Source organism: Plasmodium brasilianum, chromosome 9, assembly GCF_023973825.1.
Source record: "Plasmodium brasilianum strain Bolivian I chromosome 9, whole genome shotgun sequence".
In the NCBI taxonomy this organism is placed as follows: domain Eukaryota; phylum Apicomplexa; class Aconoidasida; order Haemosporida; family Plasmodiidae; genus Plasmodium; species Plasmodium brasilianum.
Window position 1 is genome coordinate 1868632 of NC_090122.1, and position 23998 is coordinate 1892629.

The 23998-nt window shown below is 27.0% G+C and overlaps 7 protein-coding genes across 7 annotated transcripts; 3 read left to right on the forward strand and 4 right to left on the reverse strand.

The window, feature by feature from the left end:
* Window positions 1-656: 656 nt before the first annotated feature.
* MKS88_003007 (ATP synthase-associated protein) lies at window positions 657-1193 on the reverse strand (the record flags this gene model as incomplete). Its single annotated transcript, XM_067216062.1, has 2 exons — window positions 657-831; window positions 1033-1193. The coding sequence occupies 2 exons, from the start codon at window positions 1191-1193 to the stop codon at window positions 657-659; spliced, it is 336 nt and encodes a 111-aa protein (XP_067073579.1).
* A 1232-nt stretch (window positions 1194-2425) lies between these two features.
* On the reverse strand, window positions 2426-5629 carry MKS88_003008 (uncharacterized protein; the record flags this gene model as incomplete). The annotated part of the gene is made up of 2 exons (XM_067216063.1): window positions 2426-2821; window positions 2972-5629. The coding sequence occupies 2 exons, from the start codon at window positions 5627-5629 to the stop codon at window positions 2426-2428; spliced, it is 3054 nt and encodes a 1017-aa protein (XP_067073580.1).
* Window positions 5630-7758: 2129 nt separating this feature from the next.
* On the forward strand, window positions 7759-9516 carry MKS88_003009 (phosphatidylinositol N-acetylglucosaminyltransferase subunit H; the record flags this gene model as incomplete). Its single annotated transcript, XM_067216064.1, has 4 exons — window positions 7759-7836; window positions 8374-8473; window positions 8688-8800; window positions 9178-9516. 4 exons carry the CDS (start codon window positions 7759-7761, stop codon window positions 9514-9516), a joined length of 630 nt encoding a protein of 209 aa, XP_067073581.1.
* Window positions 9517-10104: 588 nt separating this feature from the next.
* On the forward strand, window positions 10105-12677 carry MKS88_003010 (uncharacterized protein; the record flags this gene model as incomplete). The annotated part of the gene is made up of 9 exons (XM_067216065.1): window positions 10105-10255; window positions 10612-10676; window positions 10792-10921; window positions 11116-11206; window positions 11384-11445; window positions 11525-11612; window positions 11754-11854; window positions 12140-12226; window positions 12625-12677. The coding sequence occupies 9 exons, from the start codon at window positions 10105-10107 to the stop codon at window positions 12675-12677; spliced, it is 828 nt and encodes a 275-aa protein (XP_067073582.1).
* A 755-nt stretch (window positions 12678-13432) lies between these two features.
* Window positions 13433-14080, reverse strand: MKS88_003011 (dolichol-phosphate mannosyltransferase; the record flags this gene model as incomplete). Its single annotated transcript, XM_067216066.1, has 1 exon — window positions 13433-14080. The coding sequence occupies one exon, from the start codon at window positions 14078-14080 to the stop codon at window positions 13433-13435; it is 648 nt and encodes a 215-aa protein (XP_067073583.1).
* A 429-nt stretch (window positions 14081-14509) lies between these two features.
* MKS88_003012 (OTU domain-containing protein) lies at window positions 14510-17396 on the forward strand (the record flags this gene model as incomplete). Its single annotated transcript, XM_067216067.1, has 5 exons — window positions 14510-14537; window positions 15424-16206; window positions 16392-16437; window positions 16810-16891; window positions 17208-17396. 5 exons carry the CDS (start codon window positions 14510-14512, stop codon window positions 17394-17396), a joined length of 1128 nt encoding a protein of 375 aa, XP_067073584.1.
* An 825-nt stretch (window positions 17397-18221) lies between these two features.
* Window positions 18222-20972, reverse strand: MKS88_003013 (EELM2 domain-containing protein; the record flags this gene model as incomplete). The annotated part of the gene is made up of 7 exons (XM_067216068.1): window positions 18222-18562; window positions 18788-18859; window positions 19125-19367; window positions 19520-19659; window positions 19855-19906; window positions 20037-20127; window positions 20682-20972. 7 exons carry the CDS (start codon window positions 20970-20972, stop codon window positions 18222-18224), a joined length of 1230 nt encoding a protein of 409 aa, XP_067073585.1.
* Between the last annotated feature and the right edge of the window lie 3026 nt (window positions 20973-23998).

Here is a 23998-nt window from a genome sequence, read left to right on the forward strand (position 1 = left end):
TCGTAATTACTTAAAAAATGATTATAAGATATAGTTTTTTTACATGGGTTTAAAAGCATATGATATAGTTGTCTTTTTACTTGTCCTTAATTTATTCTTCTTCATACATGAGATAGTATTATCAGGAAAGAAGCTTTAATATAATTTGGTCTTTTTTTTTTTTTGGTATATCCATAAAACTGTTTAGTAAACATATGCAAAGGATACTTCTTTTTTGCTTTTATTTTTTTCCTTTTTTTTTTTTTTTTTTTTTTTTTGTGGATGTTGCATATCAATATGTTAAAGCAACAATCAAAGCAGACAACGCTTCTTGTAATTAATTTAAAATTTTTTTTTTTTGAACTAAATAAATTTTCTTAAAATAAATTATATAAATATTTTTTTTAATAAGAAAAGTTCATGTGATCTCCAGATGCCCGTTCACATAAAGAGGCCGAGGATAATTATTATAAATAATAAACGAAAAAAGAGAAAATGAAACATAAAAATGTAAATAAATAGGGTAGTAAATAAATAAATAAATAAATATATATATATATATGAGCAAGAAGAAACGAGGTACTGTAAATTGAGGTTTGTATAAATGCATCCATATATTAACTGTGTTATGCTGCGTGTGATATGTACACATTTATACGGTATGCACTTTGAAATTTTCACTTGGGAACGGGGTTAAGCCACTGACCTCCCTGGCCATATGCCGATGCAACGACTTGAGCCATCTTTCTTTGTTTATGATTCATGTATATCATATACCATGCCTTGTATCCTAAATAAAAAATCAATCCCATGCCGAAAGGGTTTGCCCACCACCAATACCTATACTGATACCTGTTTATGTAAAGGGGGAAAATTACAAATTTGGACATTATATGGTAGCGGTTAGGTTATAACGTGTACATGCGATTCATAGAAGACGCATGTGTGCACGTATGCACATATGTATGTATGCATATATGTACGTATGCAGCATATATCACATATATATTCTCAACATTATTTTCATTTTAAAAAATCACTTAAAGAACTTACACCCTAACAACCTGGGCAATTTGATTATTTGTAAATTCTGCTACATCATTGTATACATGTATTATTTGTTTATTTTTGTAATTTGTCCACAATCTCTTCCATGTTTTGGGATTTATTCCCCTACCCATCATGGCTATATAAGATTGTATATGAAACCCCATTTTTTTTTTTTTTTTTTTTTCCTAAAAAAATATAAATCAAAAATGCGTTAGCAGTATGTTATCGAATATGAAAAATAGACTAAGAACATTTACATATATATATAAATGTATGTATATTATATGCATACACATGTGAAACGTTGCGCAAAGTCCTCATTAAGTATATGTAAATATATTTTAATAAATAAATATAAACATATATATATATATATATATATATATATATATATATATATATATATATATATATATATAAACATATATTTGTGTTCCTATTTTATTTATTACTGCTTAAACGGGAAAAAAAAAGAATTTTACTTTTTTTTTTTAGTGTTTTGCTAAATTATGACTTGTTAAAATATTTTGTATACTTTATTCATTTATACACTAAATAGTACTTAAAGTATCGTAGCTTTTACAATTTTCGCTTTCATTTCCTTTTGGAATAGATAATTTTCAAAAGTGTGAACCGTTTTCAAAATGTGAAGATAATGGAAGTACAGAAAAAAAAGTAAAAATGGGAACGTATAAAGAATGAAAAAAAGGCAAATTGTAAAAAGGGAAAAAAATAAGATTCACGAAAAACAGTACTACATTTGCAAATAGGTTTATTTTTTATTTATTTATATTTTTTTCTTGCAAATGCGTGAATGTGTATGAAGGGAAAAAAAAAAAAGATACAAATATTATTTTGTTTTCACAATTTTTTCACGTTTGCATAATTTGAATGTAGCGAATATCTATAACATTTTAAAGAACATACAAACATAATAACGTACAAACATGAATTATTACATATATAAATGTATATATGTATATTATTTTACAGTATATGCTTTCCCAAGCATACTTTTTTTAAGCGTGAGTGCTTTATATAATTAATGCTCAAGCCAAAAAGATTATAATACGATTTGGTAATAGAAAATATTTACCTCTACACAAAAAAAATATATTTCGGAATTTCATAAAAAAAGTGTTCATTTTGAATAGGAGAAAACGAAAATTTTTTAATGCTCATCTCTGTGTTCTTTGAAGTGCACACGTACACAGAGGTACAAGCAAAAACATAAGTAGGTACACATGTATATTAATGTACACACACATACATACATACATACATACATACATACGTAAACAAAAATAAATGTGTTATATTACCCTTTGGTACAATTAGAGCGCCAACAATATTGTGATAACATTGTTTTTATTTTAAAAAAAGGGAAAAGCAGAAGTCATTTTAACATTTGTTCTTGAGTTTTTCGAATGGCATCCTTCCACAGTACAGTATAATTTATGTTCATTTTTATACAGTATAATTTTAATTTAAGTTGAACTTTTCTAACAATAAACTCAGACCGCGATTGTATGTTAGAAGTTTTATTGTATTTATAGGTTATATTACCCAATCCTATTACCCATGTTGCAATAACTTCTTCATCGTTTGAAAAAAAATCATAAGTTCTTTCCTTCGTACGCAGTGTGAAACATTTATATGGATTAATTCTGTATGCATTGTTATAAAATTGACTTAATTTAATTTTTTTATTTTCCAGTTTTTTCTTGTTTTGCTTTTCAATCAGCCAATACACAGGTCTGCTATTTAAGCCATATTCTATTGATGTGACATCCTGCAAAAAAAAAAAAAAAAAAAAAAAAAGTAAAATAAAATAAAATATAACGACAAAAATGAGGTGCGATTGTGTGGGTTCGCAAGAAGACGCAGTGTAACGGCACACACACGTTTATATGTATATATGTATGTAAATGCGCATTGCAACCTTCATGTCTATGAGATTCTTCTTTTTGAAGCCCCTCTTTTCCTTGACATTTTTCGTCCACGTAATGAACCGGTTATCAACCATCTTCATGTATAGTAAGACTGGCTTATGAGTAAAGCTGAAATATTTGCATTTATATATTGTCGTGCCTTTGTTCATTTTTGTGAGCTCTTTAAATATTGACTTATCATTCAATCGACCTTGGGCATTAGAAAATAATAATGTTTTTTTTTTTAAATTATTTCTCTGAAGGGTTACTGATGTTAATTTATTTTTTAATTGATCAATGAATTTATTAGCTAGTTCAATATTGTTAATATTTGATTCATACATTTTTAATATTTCATCATCAAACATAATTTCCATATTTTTTTTTTGTCCCAAGTATTCATTTTCCCGTTGTTTCACTACATTTACTATGGGTTCCACAAAATTAACATCTAATAGACGAATTAAATCATCACATAGATTTTCATTATTTAATAATTTCTCTTCAATAAGTTGAGCATTTTCCTTAAAAAAGTTTGCATAATTGATAATACTCTCTTCATTTAATTTAAATATTTGTAACATTTTATTAAGAATATATAATAAATTATCAATTTTTGGAATAAAGAAATTATCTGTACTGTCTGTACTTTTGCCCATCGTTTTATATTTATGTTTAACAGATTCATTTTCTTCTTTTAATTGTTCATTCTGTTTTATCATATCATTTAATATTTTTGAGTTTTTTTCTAATTCATCCCTTAACTGTTCATTCTCTTGTGTACTTTTTTCTAATGAATATTTCAAAGTTACACATTGTTCTTTCTTTTTATTTAAAATATTTTCTTTCTCTTCTACATCTTTTATATACTCATAAATTTGACCTTGTAATTCTTCATTTCTCTTTTTAAGTATATTCATTTCTTCTGTTATTTTTAAACTTTCTTCACTCTTTATTTGCATAATAGCACATAAATTTTCTATCTTTGTTTGTTTCTCTCTGTATGCATCAACATATGATATACGGTGTTCATCTAATTCTTGATACATATTAAATAATTTGTTATATTTCGCTTCTAAATTTTTTATTAGCATTTCATAATGTTGAATAGTTAAATTATCTTTCTCCTTAGCATCTATTAAAGTGTATGTATTATCGTGTAGATCTTTTATTTTATCATTTAACACCTCCTCTTTATTTTCTAATATATGTACTTTTTCTTTTAAAAAGCTAGCCAACTTTTTAGACTGTATATATTTTAATTTTGTGCCATTTACATGTCTATGAGTATCTGTAGTGTCATTATTATTTGACAGTAAAGTTGTGCAAGACGAATTGTCCTTTGAGTTGATTCGGGACGGGGGTAGCAAAAACGTTTTTACACTTTCGCTAGAAGATTTGTAATTACAGCTACCACTATTATTACTGATACAGTTGTTACTATTGTTAACATAATTAGTACCGTTAGCATTATTGCTGCTCTTAATATTATTTCTACTCTTTTTATTACTATTGCTATTACTGTTGTCACTGATAGTGCCTAAGTTCAAGGAATGAGAAGCGTGGCTGTTCTTGTTTGTTCTTTTTGTCCTTCTTGTTAGCTTTATCCTCTTTTTATTATGGCCACCATGGTTATCGTTATGATTATCATTATGATTATCGTTATCGTTATCGTTATTGTAGTTGTAGTTGTAGTTGTAATTACTGTTGCTGCTGCTTCTACTACTGCTATTATTGTTGATATTCCCAAAAGGGTTATGCGTGTCATGACTGCTGGAATATGATACTTCTTTCTTATTTCGCCCTATTGAGGCCGTTATATCTGAGTCTTCTCCCCTTATACCCGTGGTTTTTTTAAATAATGAATCCTTAGAATATATATTAGACTCATTTTTTGAGTACCCATTACTAATTTTTGTCTTAATATTGTTGTATGAAGATTTGGTATATACAGATTTATTCGAACTGTCAGTACTAAAATTGTAATGGAGCTTGTTGTTAGCATTTTTTTTTTTTTTATCAAAAATTCTCTCAGTAAAAACCGTTTTAGTTATGTCTTGCCCATCCAATTGATTATGATTATCTTCTTTATAAATATCTTTGTTTATTCTTTTTAACCTGACTTTATTCTTTCTCGTGTTAGGAAGTAGGTAATCGTTCTCTTCACTCATGGAAGGCTCTTGTTCTAAATCTTGTAAGTTTTGTAAATTATAATTACTAACATTGACAAGGAGGCTTTTATTATTGTTCATATCCCCTTGTATGTGAAATTTAACTGCACTAGTACTGTTTGCTTTTTCCTTTTCTAGTCTTCCCATATTAGCTATCTTTTCCCCTTCTTCTTCCTTCTCCTTATCAAAATAATAATAGGGATCTGTTTGAACTTCTCTTTTGTTTTTCTGAATACTCTTTTGAATAATTTCTTTTCGTCTTCTATTTTCTCCAAACGAATCATCACTTGAGTGTTGCTCTTCACACTTTTCCTTATCAAGCTTTTCAGAACTTAAAAAAGAGGAGTTATTATTTTTTAATTTTATGGACCACTGGATTAGCTTCTCTCTCTCTTCCTTGAGTTTGCGTAGTGGGTCAACTGAGTTTCTTGGTTTTTTTCCTGACTCGCACAGATTACCTTCTTCCACCATTTCGTAATTTTTCTTTTTCCTTTCCATCCTCACAGTGTTAGGATAAAGAATATGCTATCCGTTGGTCCGTCTGTCTAACTATATACTTGTCTATATATGTATATGTACGTATGTGTTTATGTATAATTACAGTGATTATTTAACTCTTAAATGGGTAATGCAAATTAAGAAATGTCTCTTTCCTTGCACTCTTATAATTAGAAAAGGGCGATATTTTGTGTGGGATTCAACAAAAATGGTAAAAAATGAAACAAAACAAAACAAAAAAATGGCTACATGAAGGGGTAATTACGAAGCTTCGCACAAAGAAATTTTATCCCTTACTGCAAAGGTCATGTATACACGATGAATATGTGATGGATATGTGATAAATATGTGATGAATATTTGATGAATATGTGATGGATATGTGATAAATATGTGATGAATATGTGATAAATATGTGATGAATATTTGATGAATATGTGATGGATATGTGATAAATATGTGATGGATATTTGATGAATATATGATGGATATGTGATAAATATGTGATAAATATGTGATGAATATGTGATAAATATGTGATGAATATGTGATGAATATGTGATAAATATGTGATGAATATGTGATGAATATGTATAATATTATGTAATAGTGTGGTGTATTGTCTACTTGAGGAAAATAATGATATGCGTGTGTGTAGTACTTAGGTGTGTAGTTCTTATGTTACTCTTGTACCCATGTACTAATATCATTTGAAAATGTGTCGGAATAAAGGAATTAATAAGTATTGCTTCATATTTTAGTATATTACTTATAAGCGTGCAACAAAAAAAAAAAAAAAAAAAAAAAAAAAAAAAAAAAAATATATTAAAATTTTAAATTATTATACAAAGAAAGGTAGGGGTGTGTGGAAAAAAAGGAGAGTGAAGAAGGTGAAGAAGGTGAAGAATGTGAAGCATACGGAAAAGCAGAAAGAGAAGAAACAAAACGAGAAACAGAAAAGAATGAAAAAACAAAATTACCAAAAATAAAATGTCCAACCATTACATAATTACCCGCATGTGTGTCATCAAATGACCAGAATGCATATTACTGTTACAAAGTAAAAATAAATAATTTTTTTTTCTGCATTTTGTTTAAAATTGTTTGAAAAATATGTAACACTTTGTACAAATTACTTTTTTAGAATATTCCGTTATTTCGTTATTTCGTTGTATCGTTACTTCTTTACCTCTTTATTCTTTACCTCTTTATTCTTACCTCTTCATTCTTTACCCCTTTATTCTTTACTTCTTTCTTTCTTTTTTTAAATGCGCCAAGCTCTGTCGCATGCAGTGTGTTTATTGTAACTATTTTATTTTTTTAAAAGGAACACAAAGGAATTCTAAAAATACTTAAAACGTTTTAGTTAATGTCTTATTATTTTGTTTTTGTTTTGTTGTGAGCGTCTGAACTGGTATGCTGTAATGGCATTACATGCATGTGTATGTATGGGTAATTATTGTAAGTATGCATAAATAGGTGTACGTATGTGTATATACGTATGTATAATGTATAACATTTTTTTGGTTCGCGTTTTACACAGTAGTTCCTGTAGTGCACTACAAAAAAAAAAAAAATAAATAAATAAAAAAAAATATTAAAACAAAGCAAAAAGAAAAATACAAAAATAATATAAATAAAAATAAAGATTAAAAGGAAGAAACAAAAAAGAAAGAATAGAAGAAATAAATGAAGTAATAATGTAACGATGTGACAATGTAATGATGTGACAATGTAATGATGTAACGATGTAATGATGTAACGATGTAACGATGTAATGATGTAACGATGTAATGATGTAACGATGTAATGATGTAATGATGTAATGATGTAATGATGCAATATTACAAGTCAGAAAAAGTTTTTAATTGATAAAGGTAGTAACAGCACTTAAAAACGCTTAACATATTTGCAGAAGGAATAATGACAAAGAATACTTTAAGAATTACAAGAAAAAATGAAAACATTTAATTAAATATAACCGTTTTATTAAAGCAGGAACAATGTTTAGAATTTTTTTTTTTTTCCTTTTTTTTATTCATTGTTCTTTTTATTTGTTTTCTTTTTTTGAGTTAAAAAAAAAAAAAAATTAAACTTGAAAAATGAAACATGAAACATGAAAAATGAAAAATGAAAAACGAAATAAGGAAAATTGAACATGTGTATGGAATTGAATATGTATCAGAGAAAAAGGAAAAAAAAAAAAAGGTTTTATTTGTGTTAATAATTTTATCTCTATATTATATGTATAATCTCTATGCGGTACGCTTGACTGAGTATGGAACGTGTTTATACGCGCTTGTACTGTCAGAACATCGCGTGAGAGAAAAGAGAAACAAAGAAGTGTATGTGAATGTGCACATGTTTGCGTGTGCGTTTATGTGTGTGTTTACATATATGTTTATGTTTATCTTTGTGTGTGTACGTATGTAGGTATATGCATAAATATATTGTGATATGTTAGAAAGTGAAAATATGAATAAGAGAGTGTTTATTAAGAAACAAAGAAAGAAAAAAAAAAATACCTTACGATATGCAACATACAACATATAACATATAACGATGTACATGAAAGAACAAACTAATGAGAGGAATAGAATAAAAATTTATGAAAATGTGTATAAGTACAATTGAAACAATTGCTCTTAAGCATAAGGAAAATTTTTTCATATATATAGAAACAGTAAATAGTTTAACTTAAAATTTTTTTTTTCCCCTTTTTTTTTTTTTTACATTATTAATCAGGTATATAAGAAAGGATATTTTGTTTTCAATGAATTTCAAATATTCCTTTTTGTCACTTACTTGTCATTTATTGTAGTATATTCAAATAATCAGTGTCTCGGTTAAATTTATAGAACAACAAAAAGGAGTATATACATATACGTATACACACATAGACATATATATTTATAAATATATATATTGTTAGAGTGTGGATATACCTACACGTACATATGTATATATATATATATATATATATATGCGTATCAATATCTATCTACACTCATGGTTGAGTAACTCACCTTGTTCTTTTTGATTTTTCCCCTTTTTAATAGAAAAGCTTTTCCTAATAAACAATGTAGGCATACAAATTGAGAAGAAGGATTTGTTCCAGCGTCAGTTGAAATTTATTTGTTTAAATGACGTAAAAAGCATTTTCATTAATGAGGTAATGGGCATTTAAAAAAAAAAAGAAAAAAAAAAAAAAAAAGTAAAGAAAATGTGGATTATTAACACTTTCAACATTATTATAAGTAATGCAATCGAAGTAATTTGTTTAATTATTATCTCATATCTTTTGACGTTTATTAAAGGTCATATACATATTTGAAATATGCCCCTATTTGTGCATCATCCTGAAAAACAACAAATTCGTTGTTCTCTTTGAGGTACGAAAGAAACAAAAGAAACGAAAAAAACGAAAAAAACGAAAAAAGGAAGACATGGATAACCATTTGGTTCGTATGTGTACATATGTATGTATGTGCATGTGCGAGATTGCCTAACGAGGTGTGATCTTTTTTCTTTCTTTTTTTTTTTTAACAGAATTTTAACTTAGAAATGAAAAGCTTAGTAAACATATATAGGGATATGAAAAGAATAGTTTTTTATAACGATTACAAAAAGTTAAGAGGTGTGAAAGCAGTAGATATCAAGGAAGAAAAAGGTGAAAACGAAGAAGAAAATAATTTTGTATTCCTTGACGATGTTGCATATGCAGCAAATATTAAATCTTCTAGTGAAGAAGAAAATATTTTTAAATTATTAAATTTTAGTTCAGGAGAAAACCATAAAATTGATGATAAATCACAAGAACTTGAGAAAATGAAAATATATGACATATATATAAATAAAAAATTAGCATTGGAAATAATGAATAACTGAATGTCTTTTTAATTTTGTTATGTCCTTCTGCTAATACAACGCCCCTTTTTTAATTTTTTTCACTTCTTTTATTATCATTTTGTTTTATTTAGTTAAATTTTATTTTATTATTTTTTTTTTTTTCGAGTTAATTTTTTCTCTTTTTTAAGACCTTCGTATTTTCGTTCTTCTATCCCCTCTTAATAATTTTATTTCCCTCTTCCAATTAAAGCTTCTATTTTTATTTATATTTTTCTATTTCTTCGTGATCATTTTTTTCTTCCTGTTCTTTTTCTTGATTTTTTTCATCCACTTCTTTTATTCCTCTTTTTATTTTTATTATAATTATTTTTATTTTTAATTTTATTTTTTTTTATTTGTCTTTCGCGAAATAATTAATAGCACAACAGAAAAGCAAAACAATAAAAGGATGGAAAAAACGCTCTAAAAAAATATTCTAAACAAATTATTATCTCATATTTCATGTGTTAAAAATACTACATCATACAGATCGAGGAGAGATATAAATGCGCTTATCCATCTGTGCATACATAATACATACATACACGCATCCGTATAGATATACTACCCTTCATGGATGTTAAAAATATGGGGGAATACATAAGAAAAATACCCTTTTATAACGATTATGAAAAAAAGAAAGATCTCTTAAAATTTTCCTGTTTAAAAGAAGATAATGAGGATGAGTTGCAAAGAAACTTGAAGAAGAAAAACATGAACGATGATGTTCATTTTATAAGTAAGCTTCAAAACGGAATGGAGTTCTTTTTTTGTGTGAATATTAAAGTGTAAATAAAGGGACGAAAAAAACAATTTTGTTATTCTATTCACAGTAAAGAAACGGGAAAACATGAGGGACATTCTGACGCACCACCTTCATACAGGTTCATTTGTTGTAACTCTTTAATTGTACATATGTACATATGCAAACATACACGTATATGTACATATACCCATATACAATTGTCCTCATACCTATGTACATTTTTTAATTTTGTAATACACGCACACAATAAGACAATAGGACCCAAAGGGATATACTTACTGAGAGAAAAGTACTTGAAATTTTTTTTTGCACATATGCGCAAACGTTAGAGAAAACCCATCTAAACCCGATGCAGTCACAACAGTCAACTGCTTTGCATCATTTTGTCTGTATCGTTTTACTTGTATAGTTTGCTTTGTAAAGTTTGCATTGTTCCATTCCGTTTTCATTTCATTTGTTTCGTTCGTTCTGCTCCACTCCTTTTCATTTTGAATTTCTTTTAAAAAAAGAATAAATTGAAAGAGGATATCTCTCAGAACTACAATGCATACGAAAAAAAATTTCCGTTTCTTATTGATACTACTGTGACAAAACCTCAAGAAACGAAGAGTATAAGGGACGTATTAAACGATATATACGGTTAAGAATACAAAAAAAAAAAAAAAAAAAAAAATTCGTATTATGTATAAATAAGTAAAATAAGTAAATGCGAGAAATGGGTTATTTAATAAGATGAGAAAGTATGATGTTGGATGAAGAAACATGTACAGTATTTATTAAAACACTGAACTATTAAGAATGTATTTCTTTTTTTTTTTTTTCCTTTTTTTTAGAGCAGGATGACGTACATAAAACTAGATTAAGTGAAGATATTAAGACAAAAGCAATGTTATTGGAAAGGAGAAAAAAGCTTTTTATCGCTGAGTTAAGTTCGTACTTATATGACAATCAAAAATGTGTAAGGGTGTATACATATATATGTGTGTATATATGTAAATATGTATATAAGTAAATATATATATATGTAAATATGTATATATGTAAATATATAAATACATCTGCAAACATTTCGGTTTTGCAAAATTTTTTTTGTTATGTTAGGTGGCAAGGATGCAGAAGGTACCCAGTTAAGGAAGGGGATTCATCCCCATGCAGCGAATTATGTTATGTGTGTAAGATTATATATAATCATGTATAAACGTGAGCATTTTCTTTTCAATACATGGTTTCCTTTTTATATAGGTGATAACGAGATGATGAATATTCATGAGGTGCTTTTAGACCCGGAAAAAAATTATGTGTATGAACAAAAATGCATATGCTTATACAAGTTTGTAGCTTTATGTACATGTACGAATCTATATACATATGTACGTGAGTAGTGGAAAAATAAATAAATATATAAATAAATAATAACAAGTATATGCACATATTTATGTATGTACTTACGCTTATATGTGCACCTTTTCAGGGAAGTCGTAAAAAATAAGAACAAATTGTTAACCCTAAAAAATTATGGGTTGGGGCAATCCCCTTCAGATTTCGTTTTTTCATATCCTGACATTAAGGCAAGTAAGTATCTTCTTTCACATATACATACCTACGTGTGGGTATTATGTACATATATACATATATATGTAAATGGAGCTTGTAGAGAATAAACTAAGAATTATTCTCAGAGCACAATATTTTTGCTCATATAACAAACATATACCCTCTGATTCTAATATTACTAACTACAATTTTTTTCTGTTACGACTTCTTAACGCTTTATCGCCCGGAAAAAAAAAAGGAGGGAGAGGGGGATATGCCACTGAAATAATGAAATCAAATATACTAAAAAATAAAAATGAAAAGACTCAAAAATGGGTACGCCCCTAAACAGCAACAATAGCAAGGATAATTACAACAACATTAACAGTAGTAGTAGTAGCAAGAGTGACAGTAATAACAAAAAAAAAAAAAAAAATGTAATTTGCACTCTCATGAATTTTTATAAATGGAATATTTTTTTCATAAATACAGATAAACGTGGAAAACATAAATGGTAATTTATTCCTTGTAAAATATAATAAAAGACAGAGACATAAAACAAACGATAAATATGTATGTTCAAAATGCATATGCAAAACGAATAAACAAATACATTTTCATATATTTTCCCATTTTCAACATGAAGATTTATATAAAAAGGAAAATTACCAAATTAGGTTCATAATAATTTTGATAAAACATTTTATATGTATATGTGGCAATATATTTTATAATAATATTTAAAAAAAAAAAATTAAAAAACATTAAAAAATAAATTTAATTGACACATTTTTCCATTCTTTTTTCAGGGAACAAAAAGGTTAAAAGGGGAAAAAAAAAAGAAAAAGAAAACAGCCACTGAGCATATAATATACATGTTAACATGGTTGCACTACGCGTCTACATATATAGAAATATATTAAATATAAATATATATATATATGTTCGCTTATTTCCCTTCTTTGAAAGTGTTCTTAATGAAAAACAGATTAAAATATGTTAACCACACCCCGAATAGCTATTTCGTTGATAGCTACCTGAACGTAAAATTATTCAAAAAAAACAAAAAAAAAAAAAAAGCATAAAAGAAGCTAAAAAGAAAAGGACTACTGTTTTTTCACGTTCATTTGTTATGTACTTGACATGACCTCCCTTTCTTGTCATTTAAAGGAGAAGCCACGAATTATTTTAAGGTATAAAGGATTTCAACAAAAAAGGTAAAGACGCATAAAAAGGGCAATTCGAGTAGTGGAAAAAACGAAATCTTGTAATTTTGGAAATATACAAGAATCAATATGGAAATAAAAAAGTTAAACTGTTGGGTAACATTTTGCAAAAAACAAAAAAAAAATTAAAAATTAAAAAAGGTTCGATCAGCAGGAAAGGGCAGCAAACGACCATTTAGACGGGGAACGCACGTTTATATAATGCGACGGAAAGAAGAATCATGTAAATTTGATTTTAAGTATAACAATGTTTTGAAGATTTTCTTTTTTTCGTTTCTCTATTTTTTTTTCGTTTTCTTTTTTCGTTTCTCTATTCTTTTTTCGTTTATCTATTCTTTTTTCGTTTCTCTATTCTTTTTTCGTTTCTCTATTCTTTTTTCCCCTTCCTTCCTTAGACAGTCCAAAAGAGCCTTAATAGACCAATAAGATACTGAAAAACTTCATTTGAACTCAATTTTGATCGACCAAAGAGTCTATCAACAAACACGTAACCAACTTCTTCAATGTATTTACCTAATTTCTTTGCTCTTACAATAACCTCCATTTGAAACACATATCCTTTTCCTTCTACTTGCTGAATGATTTCTTTAAGTACTTCTGTCTTATATAATCTGAAGGATCCAGTTAGATCCGTCAGATTAATAAATAAAAGAAACTGTGATAAAAAGTTGGCTACACGACTAATGAGAATTCGTTTATAAGACCATCCTGATATTCCTCCATCTTTACTATACCTAGTACCTGTTACAATATCACAGTTCGTTTCTTTTTGTTTTTTTATAAAATTATATATATATTTCGGATGGTGCGATAAATCAGCATCCATTATAATAACAAAATTACCAGACACTATTTTTAATGCATCCATATATGCAGAACTTAAACCATATTTTCCTTCTCTCTCTATTAATAGCAATCTTTCTTCTTTAAAAATTGTCTGAAGAGTTTTGTAAACTTTAGCAGTTTCATCTTCACTGTTGTCATCTACTACTATTATTTCAAAATTAATCCTTTTTTTTTTTAGCTCGTTTATAATCATATATATGATGTATGGCAAATTTTCCTTCTCGTTGTATGTTGGTAGAATGATGGAATACATACAAGCAAAGGACATGTTTAATTTGATACATAACAACAAGAAAAAATAAAAATATATAATCATGTTAAAGGGGGGAAGGGAAAAGGTAATATGCGGATGGGGTGTATAGAAGCTTAACCGTTAGAGGAATCATGCTTCTATTTTTTTGAATAAAAATATTCCTTCAAAATGGTATTTTTTGCTTTTATTTTGTTTTTTTTTTATGTTTTTGCGTTTTTGTGTTTTCGCATTTTTTGCACTTTTGCACTTTCTGTATCAAATTAGGGTACCTAAGCAGGGTTCATATCCCAGAGTTTTTTATTAAACTCAAACCACTGCATATAACTTAGTCTTCTTTTTGCTTGATAATCCTTCCGCTGCTCGAAAGAAATGGAAAATTGCTTTAAGGCGAGTACATGTAATTATATGCATACATAATTCACATATTTGCACATATACATATGTACACGTATATATACATGCGCAGAATTGTATTTAATGAAATGTTTTAATATTTTCTTATTTTTCCTTTTTGCTTTAACACTGTTATTATCTTCGCTATACTGTGCAATTTCTTTTCTTTTGTTCGTAATTCATTTTTTAATCTGTTCGTTTATAATTTACAATTTGTTCTTTCCCTCTTTGTGTAATAAATTTAAATTATATTTTGTCGCTCCTCGCGTTATTACATTCTTATATTATTATATTGATACCTTATAATCTTCATTACATATTTGTTTCCTTTCTCCCATTGACCCTGTAGTCCTTTTTAATGTTACTTCGTGTACTGCTAACTTTGCCAATTTTGTTATTTTTTTATGTATTTAAAAAAAAAAAAAATGTGAGCACATAAATTTTCTTTTAATTGTTATACGAACAAATATAAGCATACATACGTAAATATATATGTATATATATGTACATGTATATATATGTATGTATATGTATTTATATATATGTACATGTATATATATGTATGTATATGTATTTATATATATGTACATGTATATATATGTATGTATATGTATTTATATATATGTATGTATATGTATGTACCTACATGCAGTCAACATGTTGCCATTGCTCGAGGAATAATTGTTGTAAGTTTTTATTTCATTATTATTAAGAATGATTATATGAACAAGGAGCAAGTATCCCGATAATCTAGAGGGCTAACACTTTATATGGTATCTAAAATAAATACTTGATGTAAATTTTTTCCTTTGAAAAAAAAATTTTTTTTTCTGCCTTTTTTCGACGTTTTTCGTGTACATTTTAGTGCTCATTTTCCCCCCTCATTTTAGCTTCTTATTTTTTTGCTGCTTCTCCTCTTTTCATGTTAAGGTTAAAAATGGTAAATGAAGAGAAGGAGCTTATGAGTTATCATGAATATAAAAGGAGGGTAAAGAAAATCACAGAGGAGTTAAAAAGAGAAAAAAAAAAGACCATAAACAAAAGTAAAAAGAGCGAAAATTTATTAAAGCTTGAAGAAGAATTAAATCGGTTGATCGTACTTTACAATAACAAGGGAAGTAATAATAATAAGAGGGGTGAAGGTGAAGAGGAGAAAGAGGAAATTGAAAAGGATAACAATTTATCATTTACCGATAATTTATATTCATATAATGAAATATCTAAAAAGATGTTAAAAAATAAGAAAAAAACGCAACTGAAGGAATTAGAGGAAGAACTAAATGAAAAATCAAAAAATAAAATTGGTGAAGTAGAATATAATGAATTATTAGAAATATTAAAAAAATTAAACAAGACGATTTATTCTATAGCTCCTGATGGAAACTGTTTATATGAATCAATTTTACATCAACTTAGACAAAGAAGGACAAATAATTATGAATTTAGTAGAAGGGACTTTTTAAATCAATTAAGTGAAGATAATTTTTCATTAGAAAAAGTTGATTTGAAAAATTATGAAAACAAAAAAAATTTTGACTTTACTATTTTTACAGATATTAATCCATACGATTTGAACAGCGAAATTCTAAGATTCCTTACGGCTATATACATATTGCAAAATGAGGAAATATTTAAATATTTTATTTACAATGAGGATGATTACGCTGATAATGGTAAGGCGTGGACTACTGAAAAAGGAGGAAATGTGGCCAAAAAAAAGCAAAAAAAAGGGAAAAAAAAAAAATTAATTAAAACAAAATAAAATAAATCAAAAAAAAAAAAAAAATACAGCAACAAAAAAAAAAAAAAAATACAACAAAAAAACAAAGACCTTTTTCATCTTTCTTAATTTTTGCAGATGTGTATTTTAGTTATTGTCAAGGAATTACCAACGGGGTTTACGGGTGAGGAAATGAGAGCAGCAGCATATATATGCTTGTGTGTGTATGCTTATTTATGTGCATGTATGTACATATATGTACATGTATATACTTATGTTTATATGTGTGTAAACTTAAAAAGCGTACAATTGTATTTTCCTGCGATTCCTACTGAAGTCCCTATAGTGTTAAGACTATCGGACTATAAGTTACTTCTCCGTAGAAATGTATTTTTGTGGTCGTATTTTTCTTGTCCTCCAGTATTATAGCTACATAACTGTTTGCATATTAATATTATTATTGTTATTACTATTATCTTATTTGTTTAGATAGCTATTTGTTTTCCCAACTATTTATTTTCTGTATTTTATCCTTTTATTTTTTACAATTCTGCAGGAGTGAAATTGAAATAAAAGCTCTCTCGAATATACTACAAAAGAAAATTACCGTCTTTGACACAAACATGAACATATCATACGTATGAACATAAAAGAAAAGACTTTGTAAACACACAATATGTATTTTGCATTTTTAAGGTGTGTGTGTGTGCGTTTTCCCCTAATTGGAAATATTTATTATTTATTTTTTTTATTATTATTTCTCTTTATTAGGGAGAGGATTATGAAAAGGAATTATTTATATGCTTTCACCACAATTTATATGCACTAGGTAAAAGATGTAAAAAGAAAAAATTATTTGGAAAAATATGGTGTATTAGGATAAGTTGATTCATTTTTTGAGTGCACTAATAATTTTTTTTTTTTTTTTTTTCTGTTTTTTCTTTTTTTTCATAGGAAAGCATTACAACTCAGTTATTGATCTTCAAACGTAAAAGCAGAGCACAGATCCTTTGCACCTACATAAACATTAAGGAATACCCGTCAATATGGGTAAGAGCAATTTTTATGTTAAAATGGAATGGTATAAGTATTTTACCGCAAAATAGGTATGCGAACGTGAGAAATAGAAAGGAAGAAACGTGAAAGTGAACATGTCGAAGAACAATGGTAGAAGTGGAAATTCCAAAGAACAAACGCGAAGGAACAATAGGACAACGTAGAAAAGCCCTTTTTGTAGCTTCGCTTGGAAACGGTTTATCTTTTTAGCTAACCAAAAAACATAACTTTCTATATCGTTTTACTAATAAAATTTATCAAGATGTTTTTATATCATTTTTTTTTTTTTTCAAAAATTACAAAAAAAGAGAAAAAAAAAAAAAAAAAAAAAAAAAAAAAGGAAAAGAAAAGAAAGTGAACAAAAGGGAATGAAAGAAATGAAAGAAAAGATAAGAAAGGAAAAAAAAAAGAAAGCATAGTAAAAACGAATGCTACATAAAACAAAGCACAGCACAGCAAATAGCATATTTGAAATAAAAAAAATATATATATATAATAATAAAATTGATCTTCTTTTAATTAAAATGTTTTAACAAATGCAAGTGCAACATATCATATAAAGATCTTTTAAACAAACAAAAAAAATAAAATAATAATAATAATAAATATTTTAATGTTTTTTTTTTTTTTTTTTTTTAAATTTTACACACATAAAATATGCGTAGATTTAAACGCATGTGAACAAATTAAAAAGAAATAATGTATTTGCGTACATATAAATAGTGAAAGTTTTCATATAATATACGCAAATTATTACAAAAATATGATAAGAACAACGTCGGTGCGTGGGGGGTGTGGAAGCACCACTGCTGTTATATATAAATGTATATATGTACATACACATGCATGTACTTATATACAGAGATACATTTTTAAAGCGACAAAATGGAGTAATTTTTGAACTGTGTGAAATTATTTGTAATCTTCTCCGTAGTACTCCTCATCATCCTTATCCTCTTCATCGTAGTCGTCTTCTTCTTCTTCCTCCTCATCCTCTTCAGCTAAGACCCCATCTTCTTCTTCTTCCTCTAATTCCACTTCATCTTCGTCTTCGTCTTCATCTAGTTCTTTTTTCAAAGCATTTCTTGTTCTTTCATGAGGGTAACTAGATTCAATTATATTATTTTTGTTTATTTCGCAATAATATTTGTTTTTTTCATTAATTCTGTAACTGTATTTCTTTTCATCTAGCGAAATTTCAACAGAGCGCTTGATGTAACTTTGTAGCAACTCTGAGGAGGGATAAGGTGAGTCTACAAAAGGACAGAAAAAGAAGCAAGCAAAATAAAGTACAAAAAAAAAAAAAAAAAAATGAAATTATAATTGAGAGTATAATGGGGAGCATAACTAGAAGTGGTTAAAGAATTAACAGTATCTTATGGTCTTACGAGATGCATAACAATTATTCATTAATTTTATATATATATATATATATATATATATATATAATGTATATAAGTGTGGCTAGTATAACGTACCTGATATTTGGCCTCTTTTATCGCGAGGTCTCCACTTATTCTCGTATTTTCGTATTGGGGGGTCACAAATTTCTGAGTATATTAAGGGAAGTAACAAAAAAAAAATAAAAAAAAATAATAAATTAGAGAACGAATAAGATAATATAATATTACAACGAAACATTGACATATGCGCGAATGATTGATACGACGCAAATGCATATATATATATATATATATATGTATGTATGTTTGTATGTACGTATGTAAGCATGTATGTACGAATATGTACACGTGTAGTGAACACTTCAATCCAGCCACATCATTTTTAACTTGCCTAAAAAATTAAAATCAGAACTTTTTAGTAATTCTATAGCTCTCCTTGGGTTGTAATCAACTCGATGTAAAATCTTGAAGGCGTATTCAGGAGTAAATGGGTGCCACCCCAATTGACATTTCCAATTTTTGGCTAGCTCTTTTATAAAAATAGACAATTCATAATCATTTTTGATAACTAATTCGTATTGTCCCTCACTTAAGTAGCTTTCTTTCATCCGTTCTAATAAGTATGGCGAGTAAACTAATTCGGATTTGTTCGGCTCTACACAGTAAAAACGCGCGTACGAACGTATATGAGAATATATATACACATATAAACACACTTATGTACTCATATACATATGTGATAAAGGCATACCCCTTTGAACACAATTAAAATGTTAAACACTCTCATGCATATATATATACAAATACCATCATATTTTTCTGAATGGCTATTTAAAAAAAAGGTTGAGACATTGGACACTTGGTAATTTTCCCCCACATTGATCTGACCTGTATAATTACTCCCTTCACTTTTTTGTTTAACCTTTTCTTTTTTTTCTTCGCATGTACTGTTAATACAGAATAAAAAAAGAAGGTAAATGGAAAATATAAATATCATAAAACTTTGTAAGGAGGTGCATGCCATGTGTAGCGTGCACGCGTACATGTGTATATATGTGCTCACACATATGGGCATATGTATGCATGCATATATATATATATATATGTAGTGCCTCATTCCGTCTAAGGCACCCCCATCTAACCTTATGGTTTTTATTTTCTTCCTTTTTTTTAATGAAATATCAATAGTTACGCCTAGAGAGAAAGAAAAAAAAAAATTAAATCAATATGAAAAATAAAAAAAATAAAAAAATATAAATGATAATTAAGACATAAGAAATAGCCTTTTTCGTTGCTATAACTCTTGAATGTCAGTAAATTACACAAACCCAATCATTTTCGTTACCACTTCTTTTACAGAGGGGGCAATACCAATAGTTATAATTTTGTTGAGGCTTATCAGCTTCACTGACACACTGTTAAAAATAAAGGAAATGAATGAAAAGAAATGAAATAAAGAATAGATCTTAATTTGTTCAAATATGTATGTATAAGTTCCAGTGTGTATGTATATGTTCCAGTGTGTATGTATGTGTTCCACTGTGTATGTATGTGTTCCACTGTGTATGTATGTGTTCCAATGTGTACGTATGTGTTCCAATGTGTACGTATGTGTTCCAGTGTGTATGTATGTGTTCCAGCGTGTATGTATGTGTTCCAGTGTGTATGTATGTGTTCCACTGTGTATGTATGTGTTCCACTGTGTATGTATGTGTTCCAGTGTGTATGTATGTGTTCCAATGTGTACGTATGTGTTCCAATGTGTACGTATGTGTTCCAATGTGTACGTATGTGTTCCAATGTGTACGTATGTGTTCCAGTGTGTATGTATGTGTTCCAGCGTGTATGTATGTGTTCCAGTGTGTATGTATGTGTTCCAGTGCATATGTATGTATATGCACCACTGTGTACATATATATATGCGCACATGTGTGTATATGCATCTATTTAAGCACAAGAATAGGCTTACGTATATGTGATAGGATCTGATGCAGTTGTCACAACAAATTAAATTTCCTCCATGATAGCATTCATAGCAGAAAGGATCGTTTTCATTATTGTCACTGTAGTTTCTTATTTCAGAATTTGTATTGGTTGGTTTTAAATTTTTGTTATTTGTTTTCTTATTATTGTTATTATATGTTACCTTTTTATGGTTGTTCATACCATAATTCTCTATATAATTCATTCCCTTATTTTTAGACTTATCTATTTCTCTTCTTTTTACTTTATTCGAAACCACGACAAGCCCTTTTTCCATCTTTTGCTAAAAAGGAGGATGCACAAAAATGTAACATGTACAAGTGCTGAAAATGGAAAATTGGGAAAATATGAAAATGGGGCGAGGGTGAAAACTGAGTAGGTGTAAAAGTACATTACGTATGGTTATACCAAACGAGTAAAAATACAAGGTAATAAGTAAAAGTGCACAAATGAAAATAAATGCAAAAACGGAATATATGTAAAACGAAAATTTTTGCAGAAAGTGCATTTATGCAAAATGAGACCAAATGCAAAAAGGACACATATGGGTGCTATGTACAAAAAATTAAAACAGTATATGCTTCATTTTAATGATTATGCAAAAAATGTTCGTGAAAAATACTTACAACTATCTTGTAAAACAGTAAAAATTAGAAGTAGCTGCTTTTAGCCATTTAATAGATGTACTAATAACTATTTTTTATGTGTCCTCAAAATACATTTTCATGTAATAAATAAATGGTACTATTGTGTGCGAGCTTTTTAAAAAGTGCGTAAATATATATGCAGACATAAATTCATATATATGCAAGTTAATGTACATATATATATATATATATTCGTATGTATTTTTTTTCCAGGTGCATATATATAATTAAAACAAATTTAAAAAAAAAAAAAAATTAAAAAATTAGAAATTGTCTTACCAATAACTTTTTGCTCTCCTTATATGAAAGATGCGTTTTTCACTGTATAATTTTAATCAGAAAAACGTTTACACTTGAGTATTCGATATAATTTTTATTTTTTTATATAAACAAAATATTCTGATTCCTTTTTCATCTTTTTTCTTTTTAATTTTTTTTTATTACTTTTTATTCTTTTTTTTTCATACTTTTTTGTTTTTTCTTTTTTTTTTGTTTTTTCTTTTTCTTTTTTTTTTTTTTTTTTTTTTTTTTTTTTTTGATATGTTCTTACAAATTATTACACACACTATGTACAGATTTAATTTACATAATTTTTTTTTTTTTTTTTTTTTATTAATCTATATTAATACTTACTGCACACAGAATTTATTGTTTATGCAAAATATTTCACTATATATGTAAAAAGTTTTTACTTTAATGTATTTTTTTTTATTATTTATACACTATAATAAACATATTACACTAGTACTTCCTTTTTACAAAATGTTAAAACATTGTCTGCATGTGTCCAATTATTTTTTTCTTTCAAATAGGTATACATAGCAATTACGTATTATGTATATATATATGTACATCCAAATACATACATGCATATAAACTATGTATATATGAGTACATTTATGAGTATAAGTATTTGCATATATATATATGTTACATACACATTGCATACAACTCATATGCTACGTGTTCAGTGCGTATATACGTAAAGAAAAAAAATAAAGTATATATATACGTATATTTATATATATATTTATTTATTCATTTAAAACTTCTTCAGAGCACGCTATTATTTTCTTAATATTTGTTATGGTATTATTTGGAAAACCAAAAAAATAAGAAAAAATGGAAAAAAATAAATTTTTATAAATATGAATCATAAGATTATTAAAAATAAAAGGAAATTAAAATATACTTTCAAAAGCTTTAAAAATAAAATACATAATGATAAAAGAAAAAAAAAAAAAAAACAGTAGCCACAAATTTTTTGCAATAGTTGCATAGTGTTAACCATTTGTGTTTAACCACCAATACACTTATAATATTTTGAAACAGTAAAAATGTTTACATATATTTACGCAAACTAATGTATATTCGTGTATACATACATTTGTGTATACGAAATTATCTACTGAAGTGAGGTAACAAATAAAAAACATTTACGTATAATGGAGTAACATATTAAATACACACCATTAAAAAATGTAAACATCGCTGCATTATTGATTTAACAAACGTTCTGCATAAATTTTGTAGATAATAATTTTTTTTTTTTTTTTTTAAATTTGGAACATGTTACACAAAAATACACAGAACGATTTCATATAACCAGCGGTCTGCATTGCGATTTATAATTACCCGTAACTGCAAATTGTAACTTGTTTTACTATTATAAAAAAAAAAGTAAACGAATAACAATAATATAGGGGAAAAAAAACAATAAACAATATAAAATAAAATAAAAAAAAAGAAGGAAACATATTTGTATTCATTTTTTTATCGTAAAATATTCAAGTTTCCACATTTATAAATGTATGTACCGTCAAATCCTTTAAACCCATTTTGTTTTTAATTATACTGTTAGGTTGCTTCCTTTTTTTTTTTTTTTTTTTTTTTGTCAAATAAATTTCTGTAAAAAAACAGCGTTCAGTATACACACATGCATAATTTACTTCTGTACATATGTATATATACATATATATATATGCATTTGTATATTTATTTAAACTTTTTGTAAATATTTTGGCTTTTGTACAAATAAAACAAAAATTGTAGTTCCATTTTGCGATTACTATGAATTGGAAGATCTTTTAAAAAAAACAAAAACAAAAGAAAAACATAGATTTATGCCATTGGTTTAATTTGTTATAATCATATAGAAAACGAATTTTTTCTGTTTGTGCAACCATTGAACTTTTGTATTTTTTCTATTAAAATATATGCACTTATATATTACGTGTATATATAATATATATATATATATATATATATATATATATATGTTTTTACTAACCAGTAATTAATGGCCTTTGTTTTTATGCACAGAAGAATTATAACAAAATGTGCCGTTAAAACAGTATAATTCTTGTGCTCTTAAAAGAGTCGTAGTTACAAAATAGTACTTGAGAATAAATTTATACGACATAAAATATAGCAACATAAATCTATTAACATGGTGCATATTGTTAGATAAGGTTATAAAAAAAAAAAAAAAAAAAAAAAGATAAATTCACTTTTAAAGAATATAACACAAAAAAAAGGGAAAAAAGAAAACAAAAATATGCACATATGCATATATATTATATATTTATTTATATATATAAAAGAACAAGAAATTATAATGATGAGAACGAAACGTGGTTCTTTTATAACATTAACC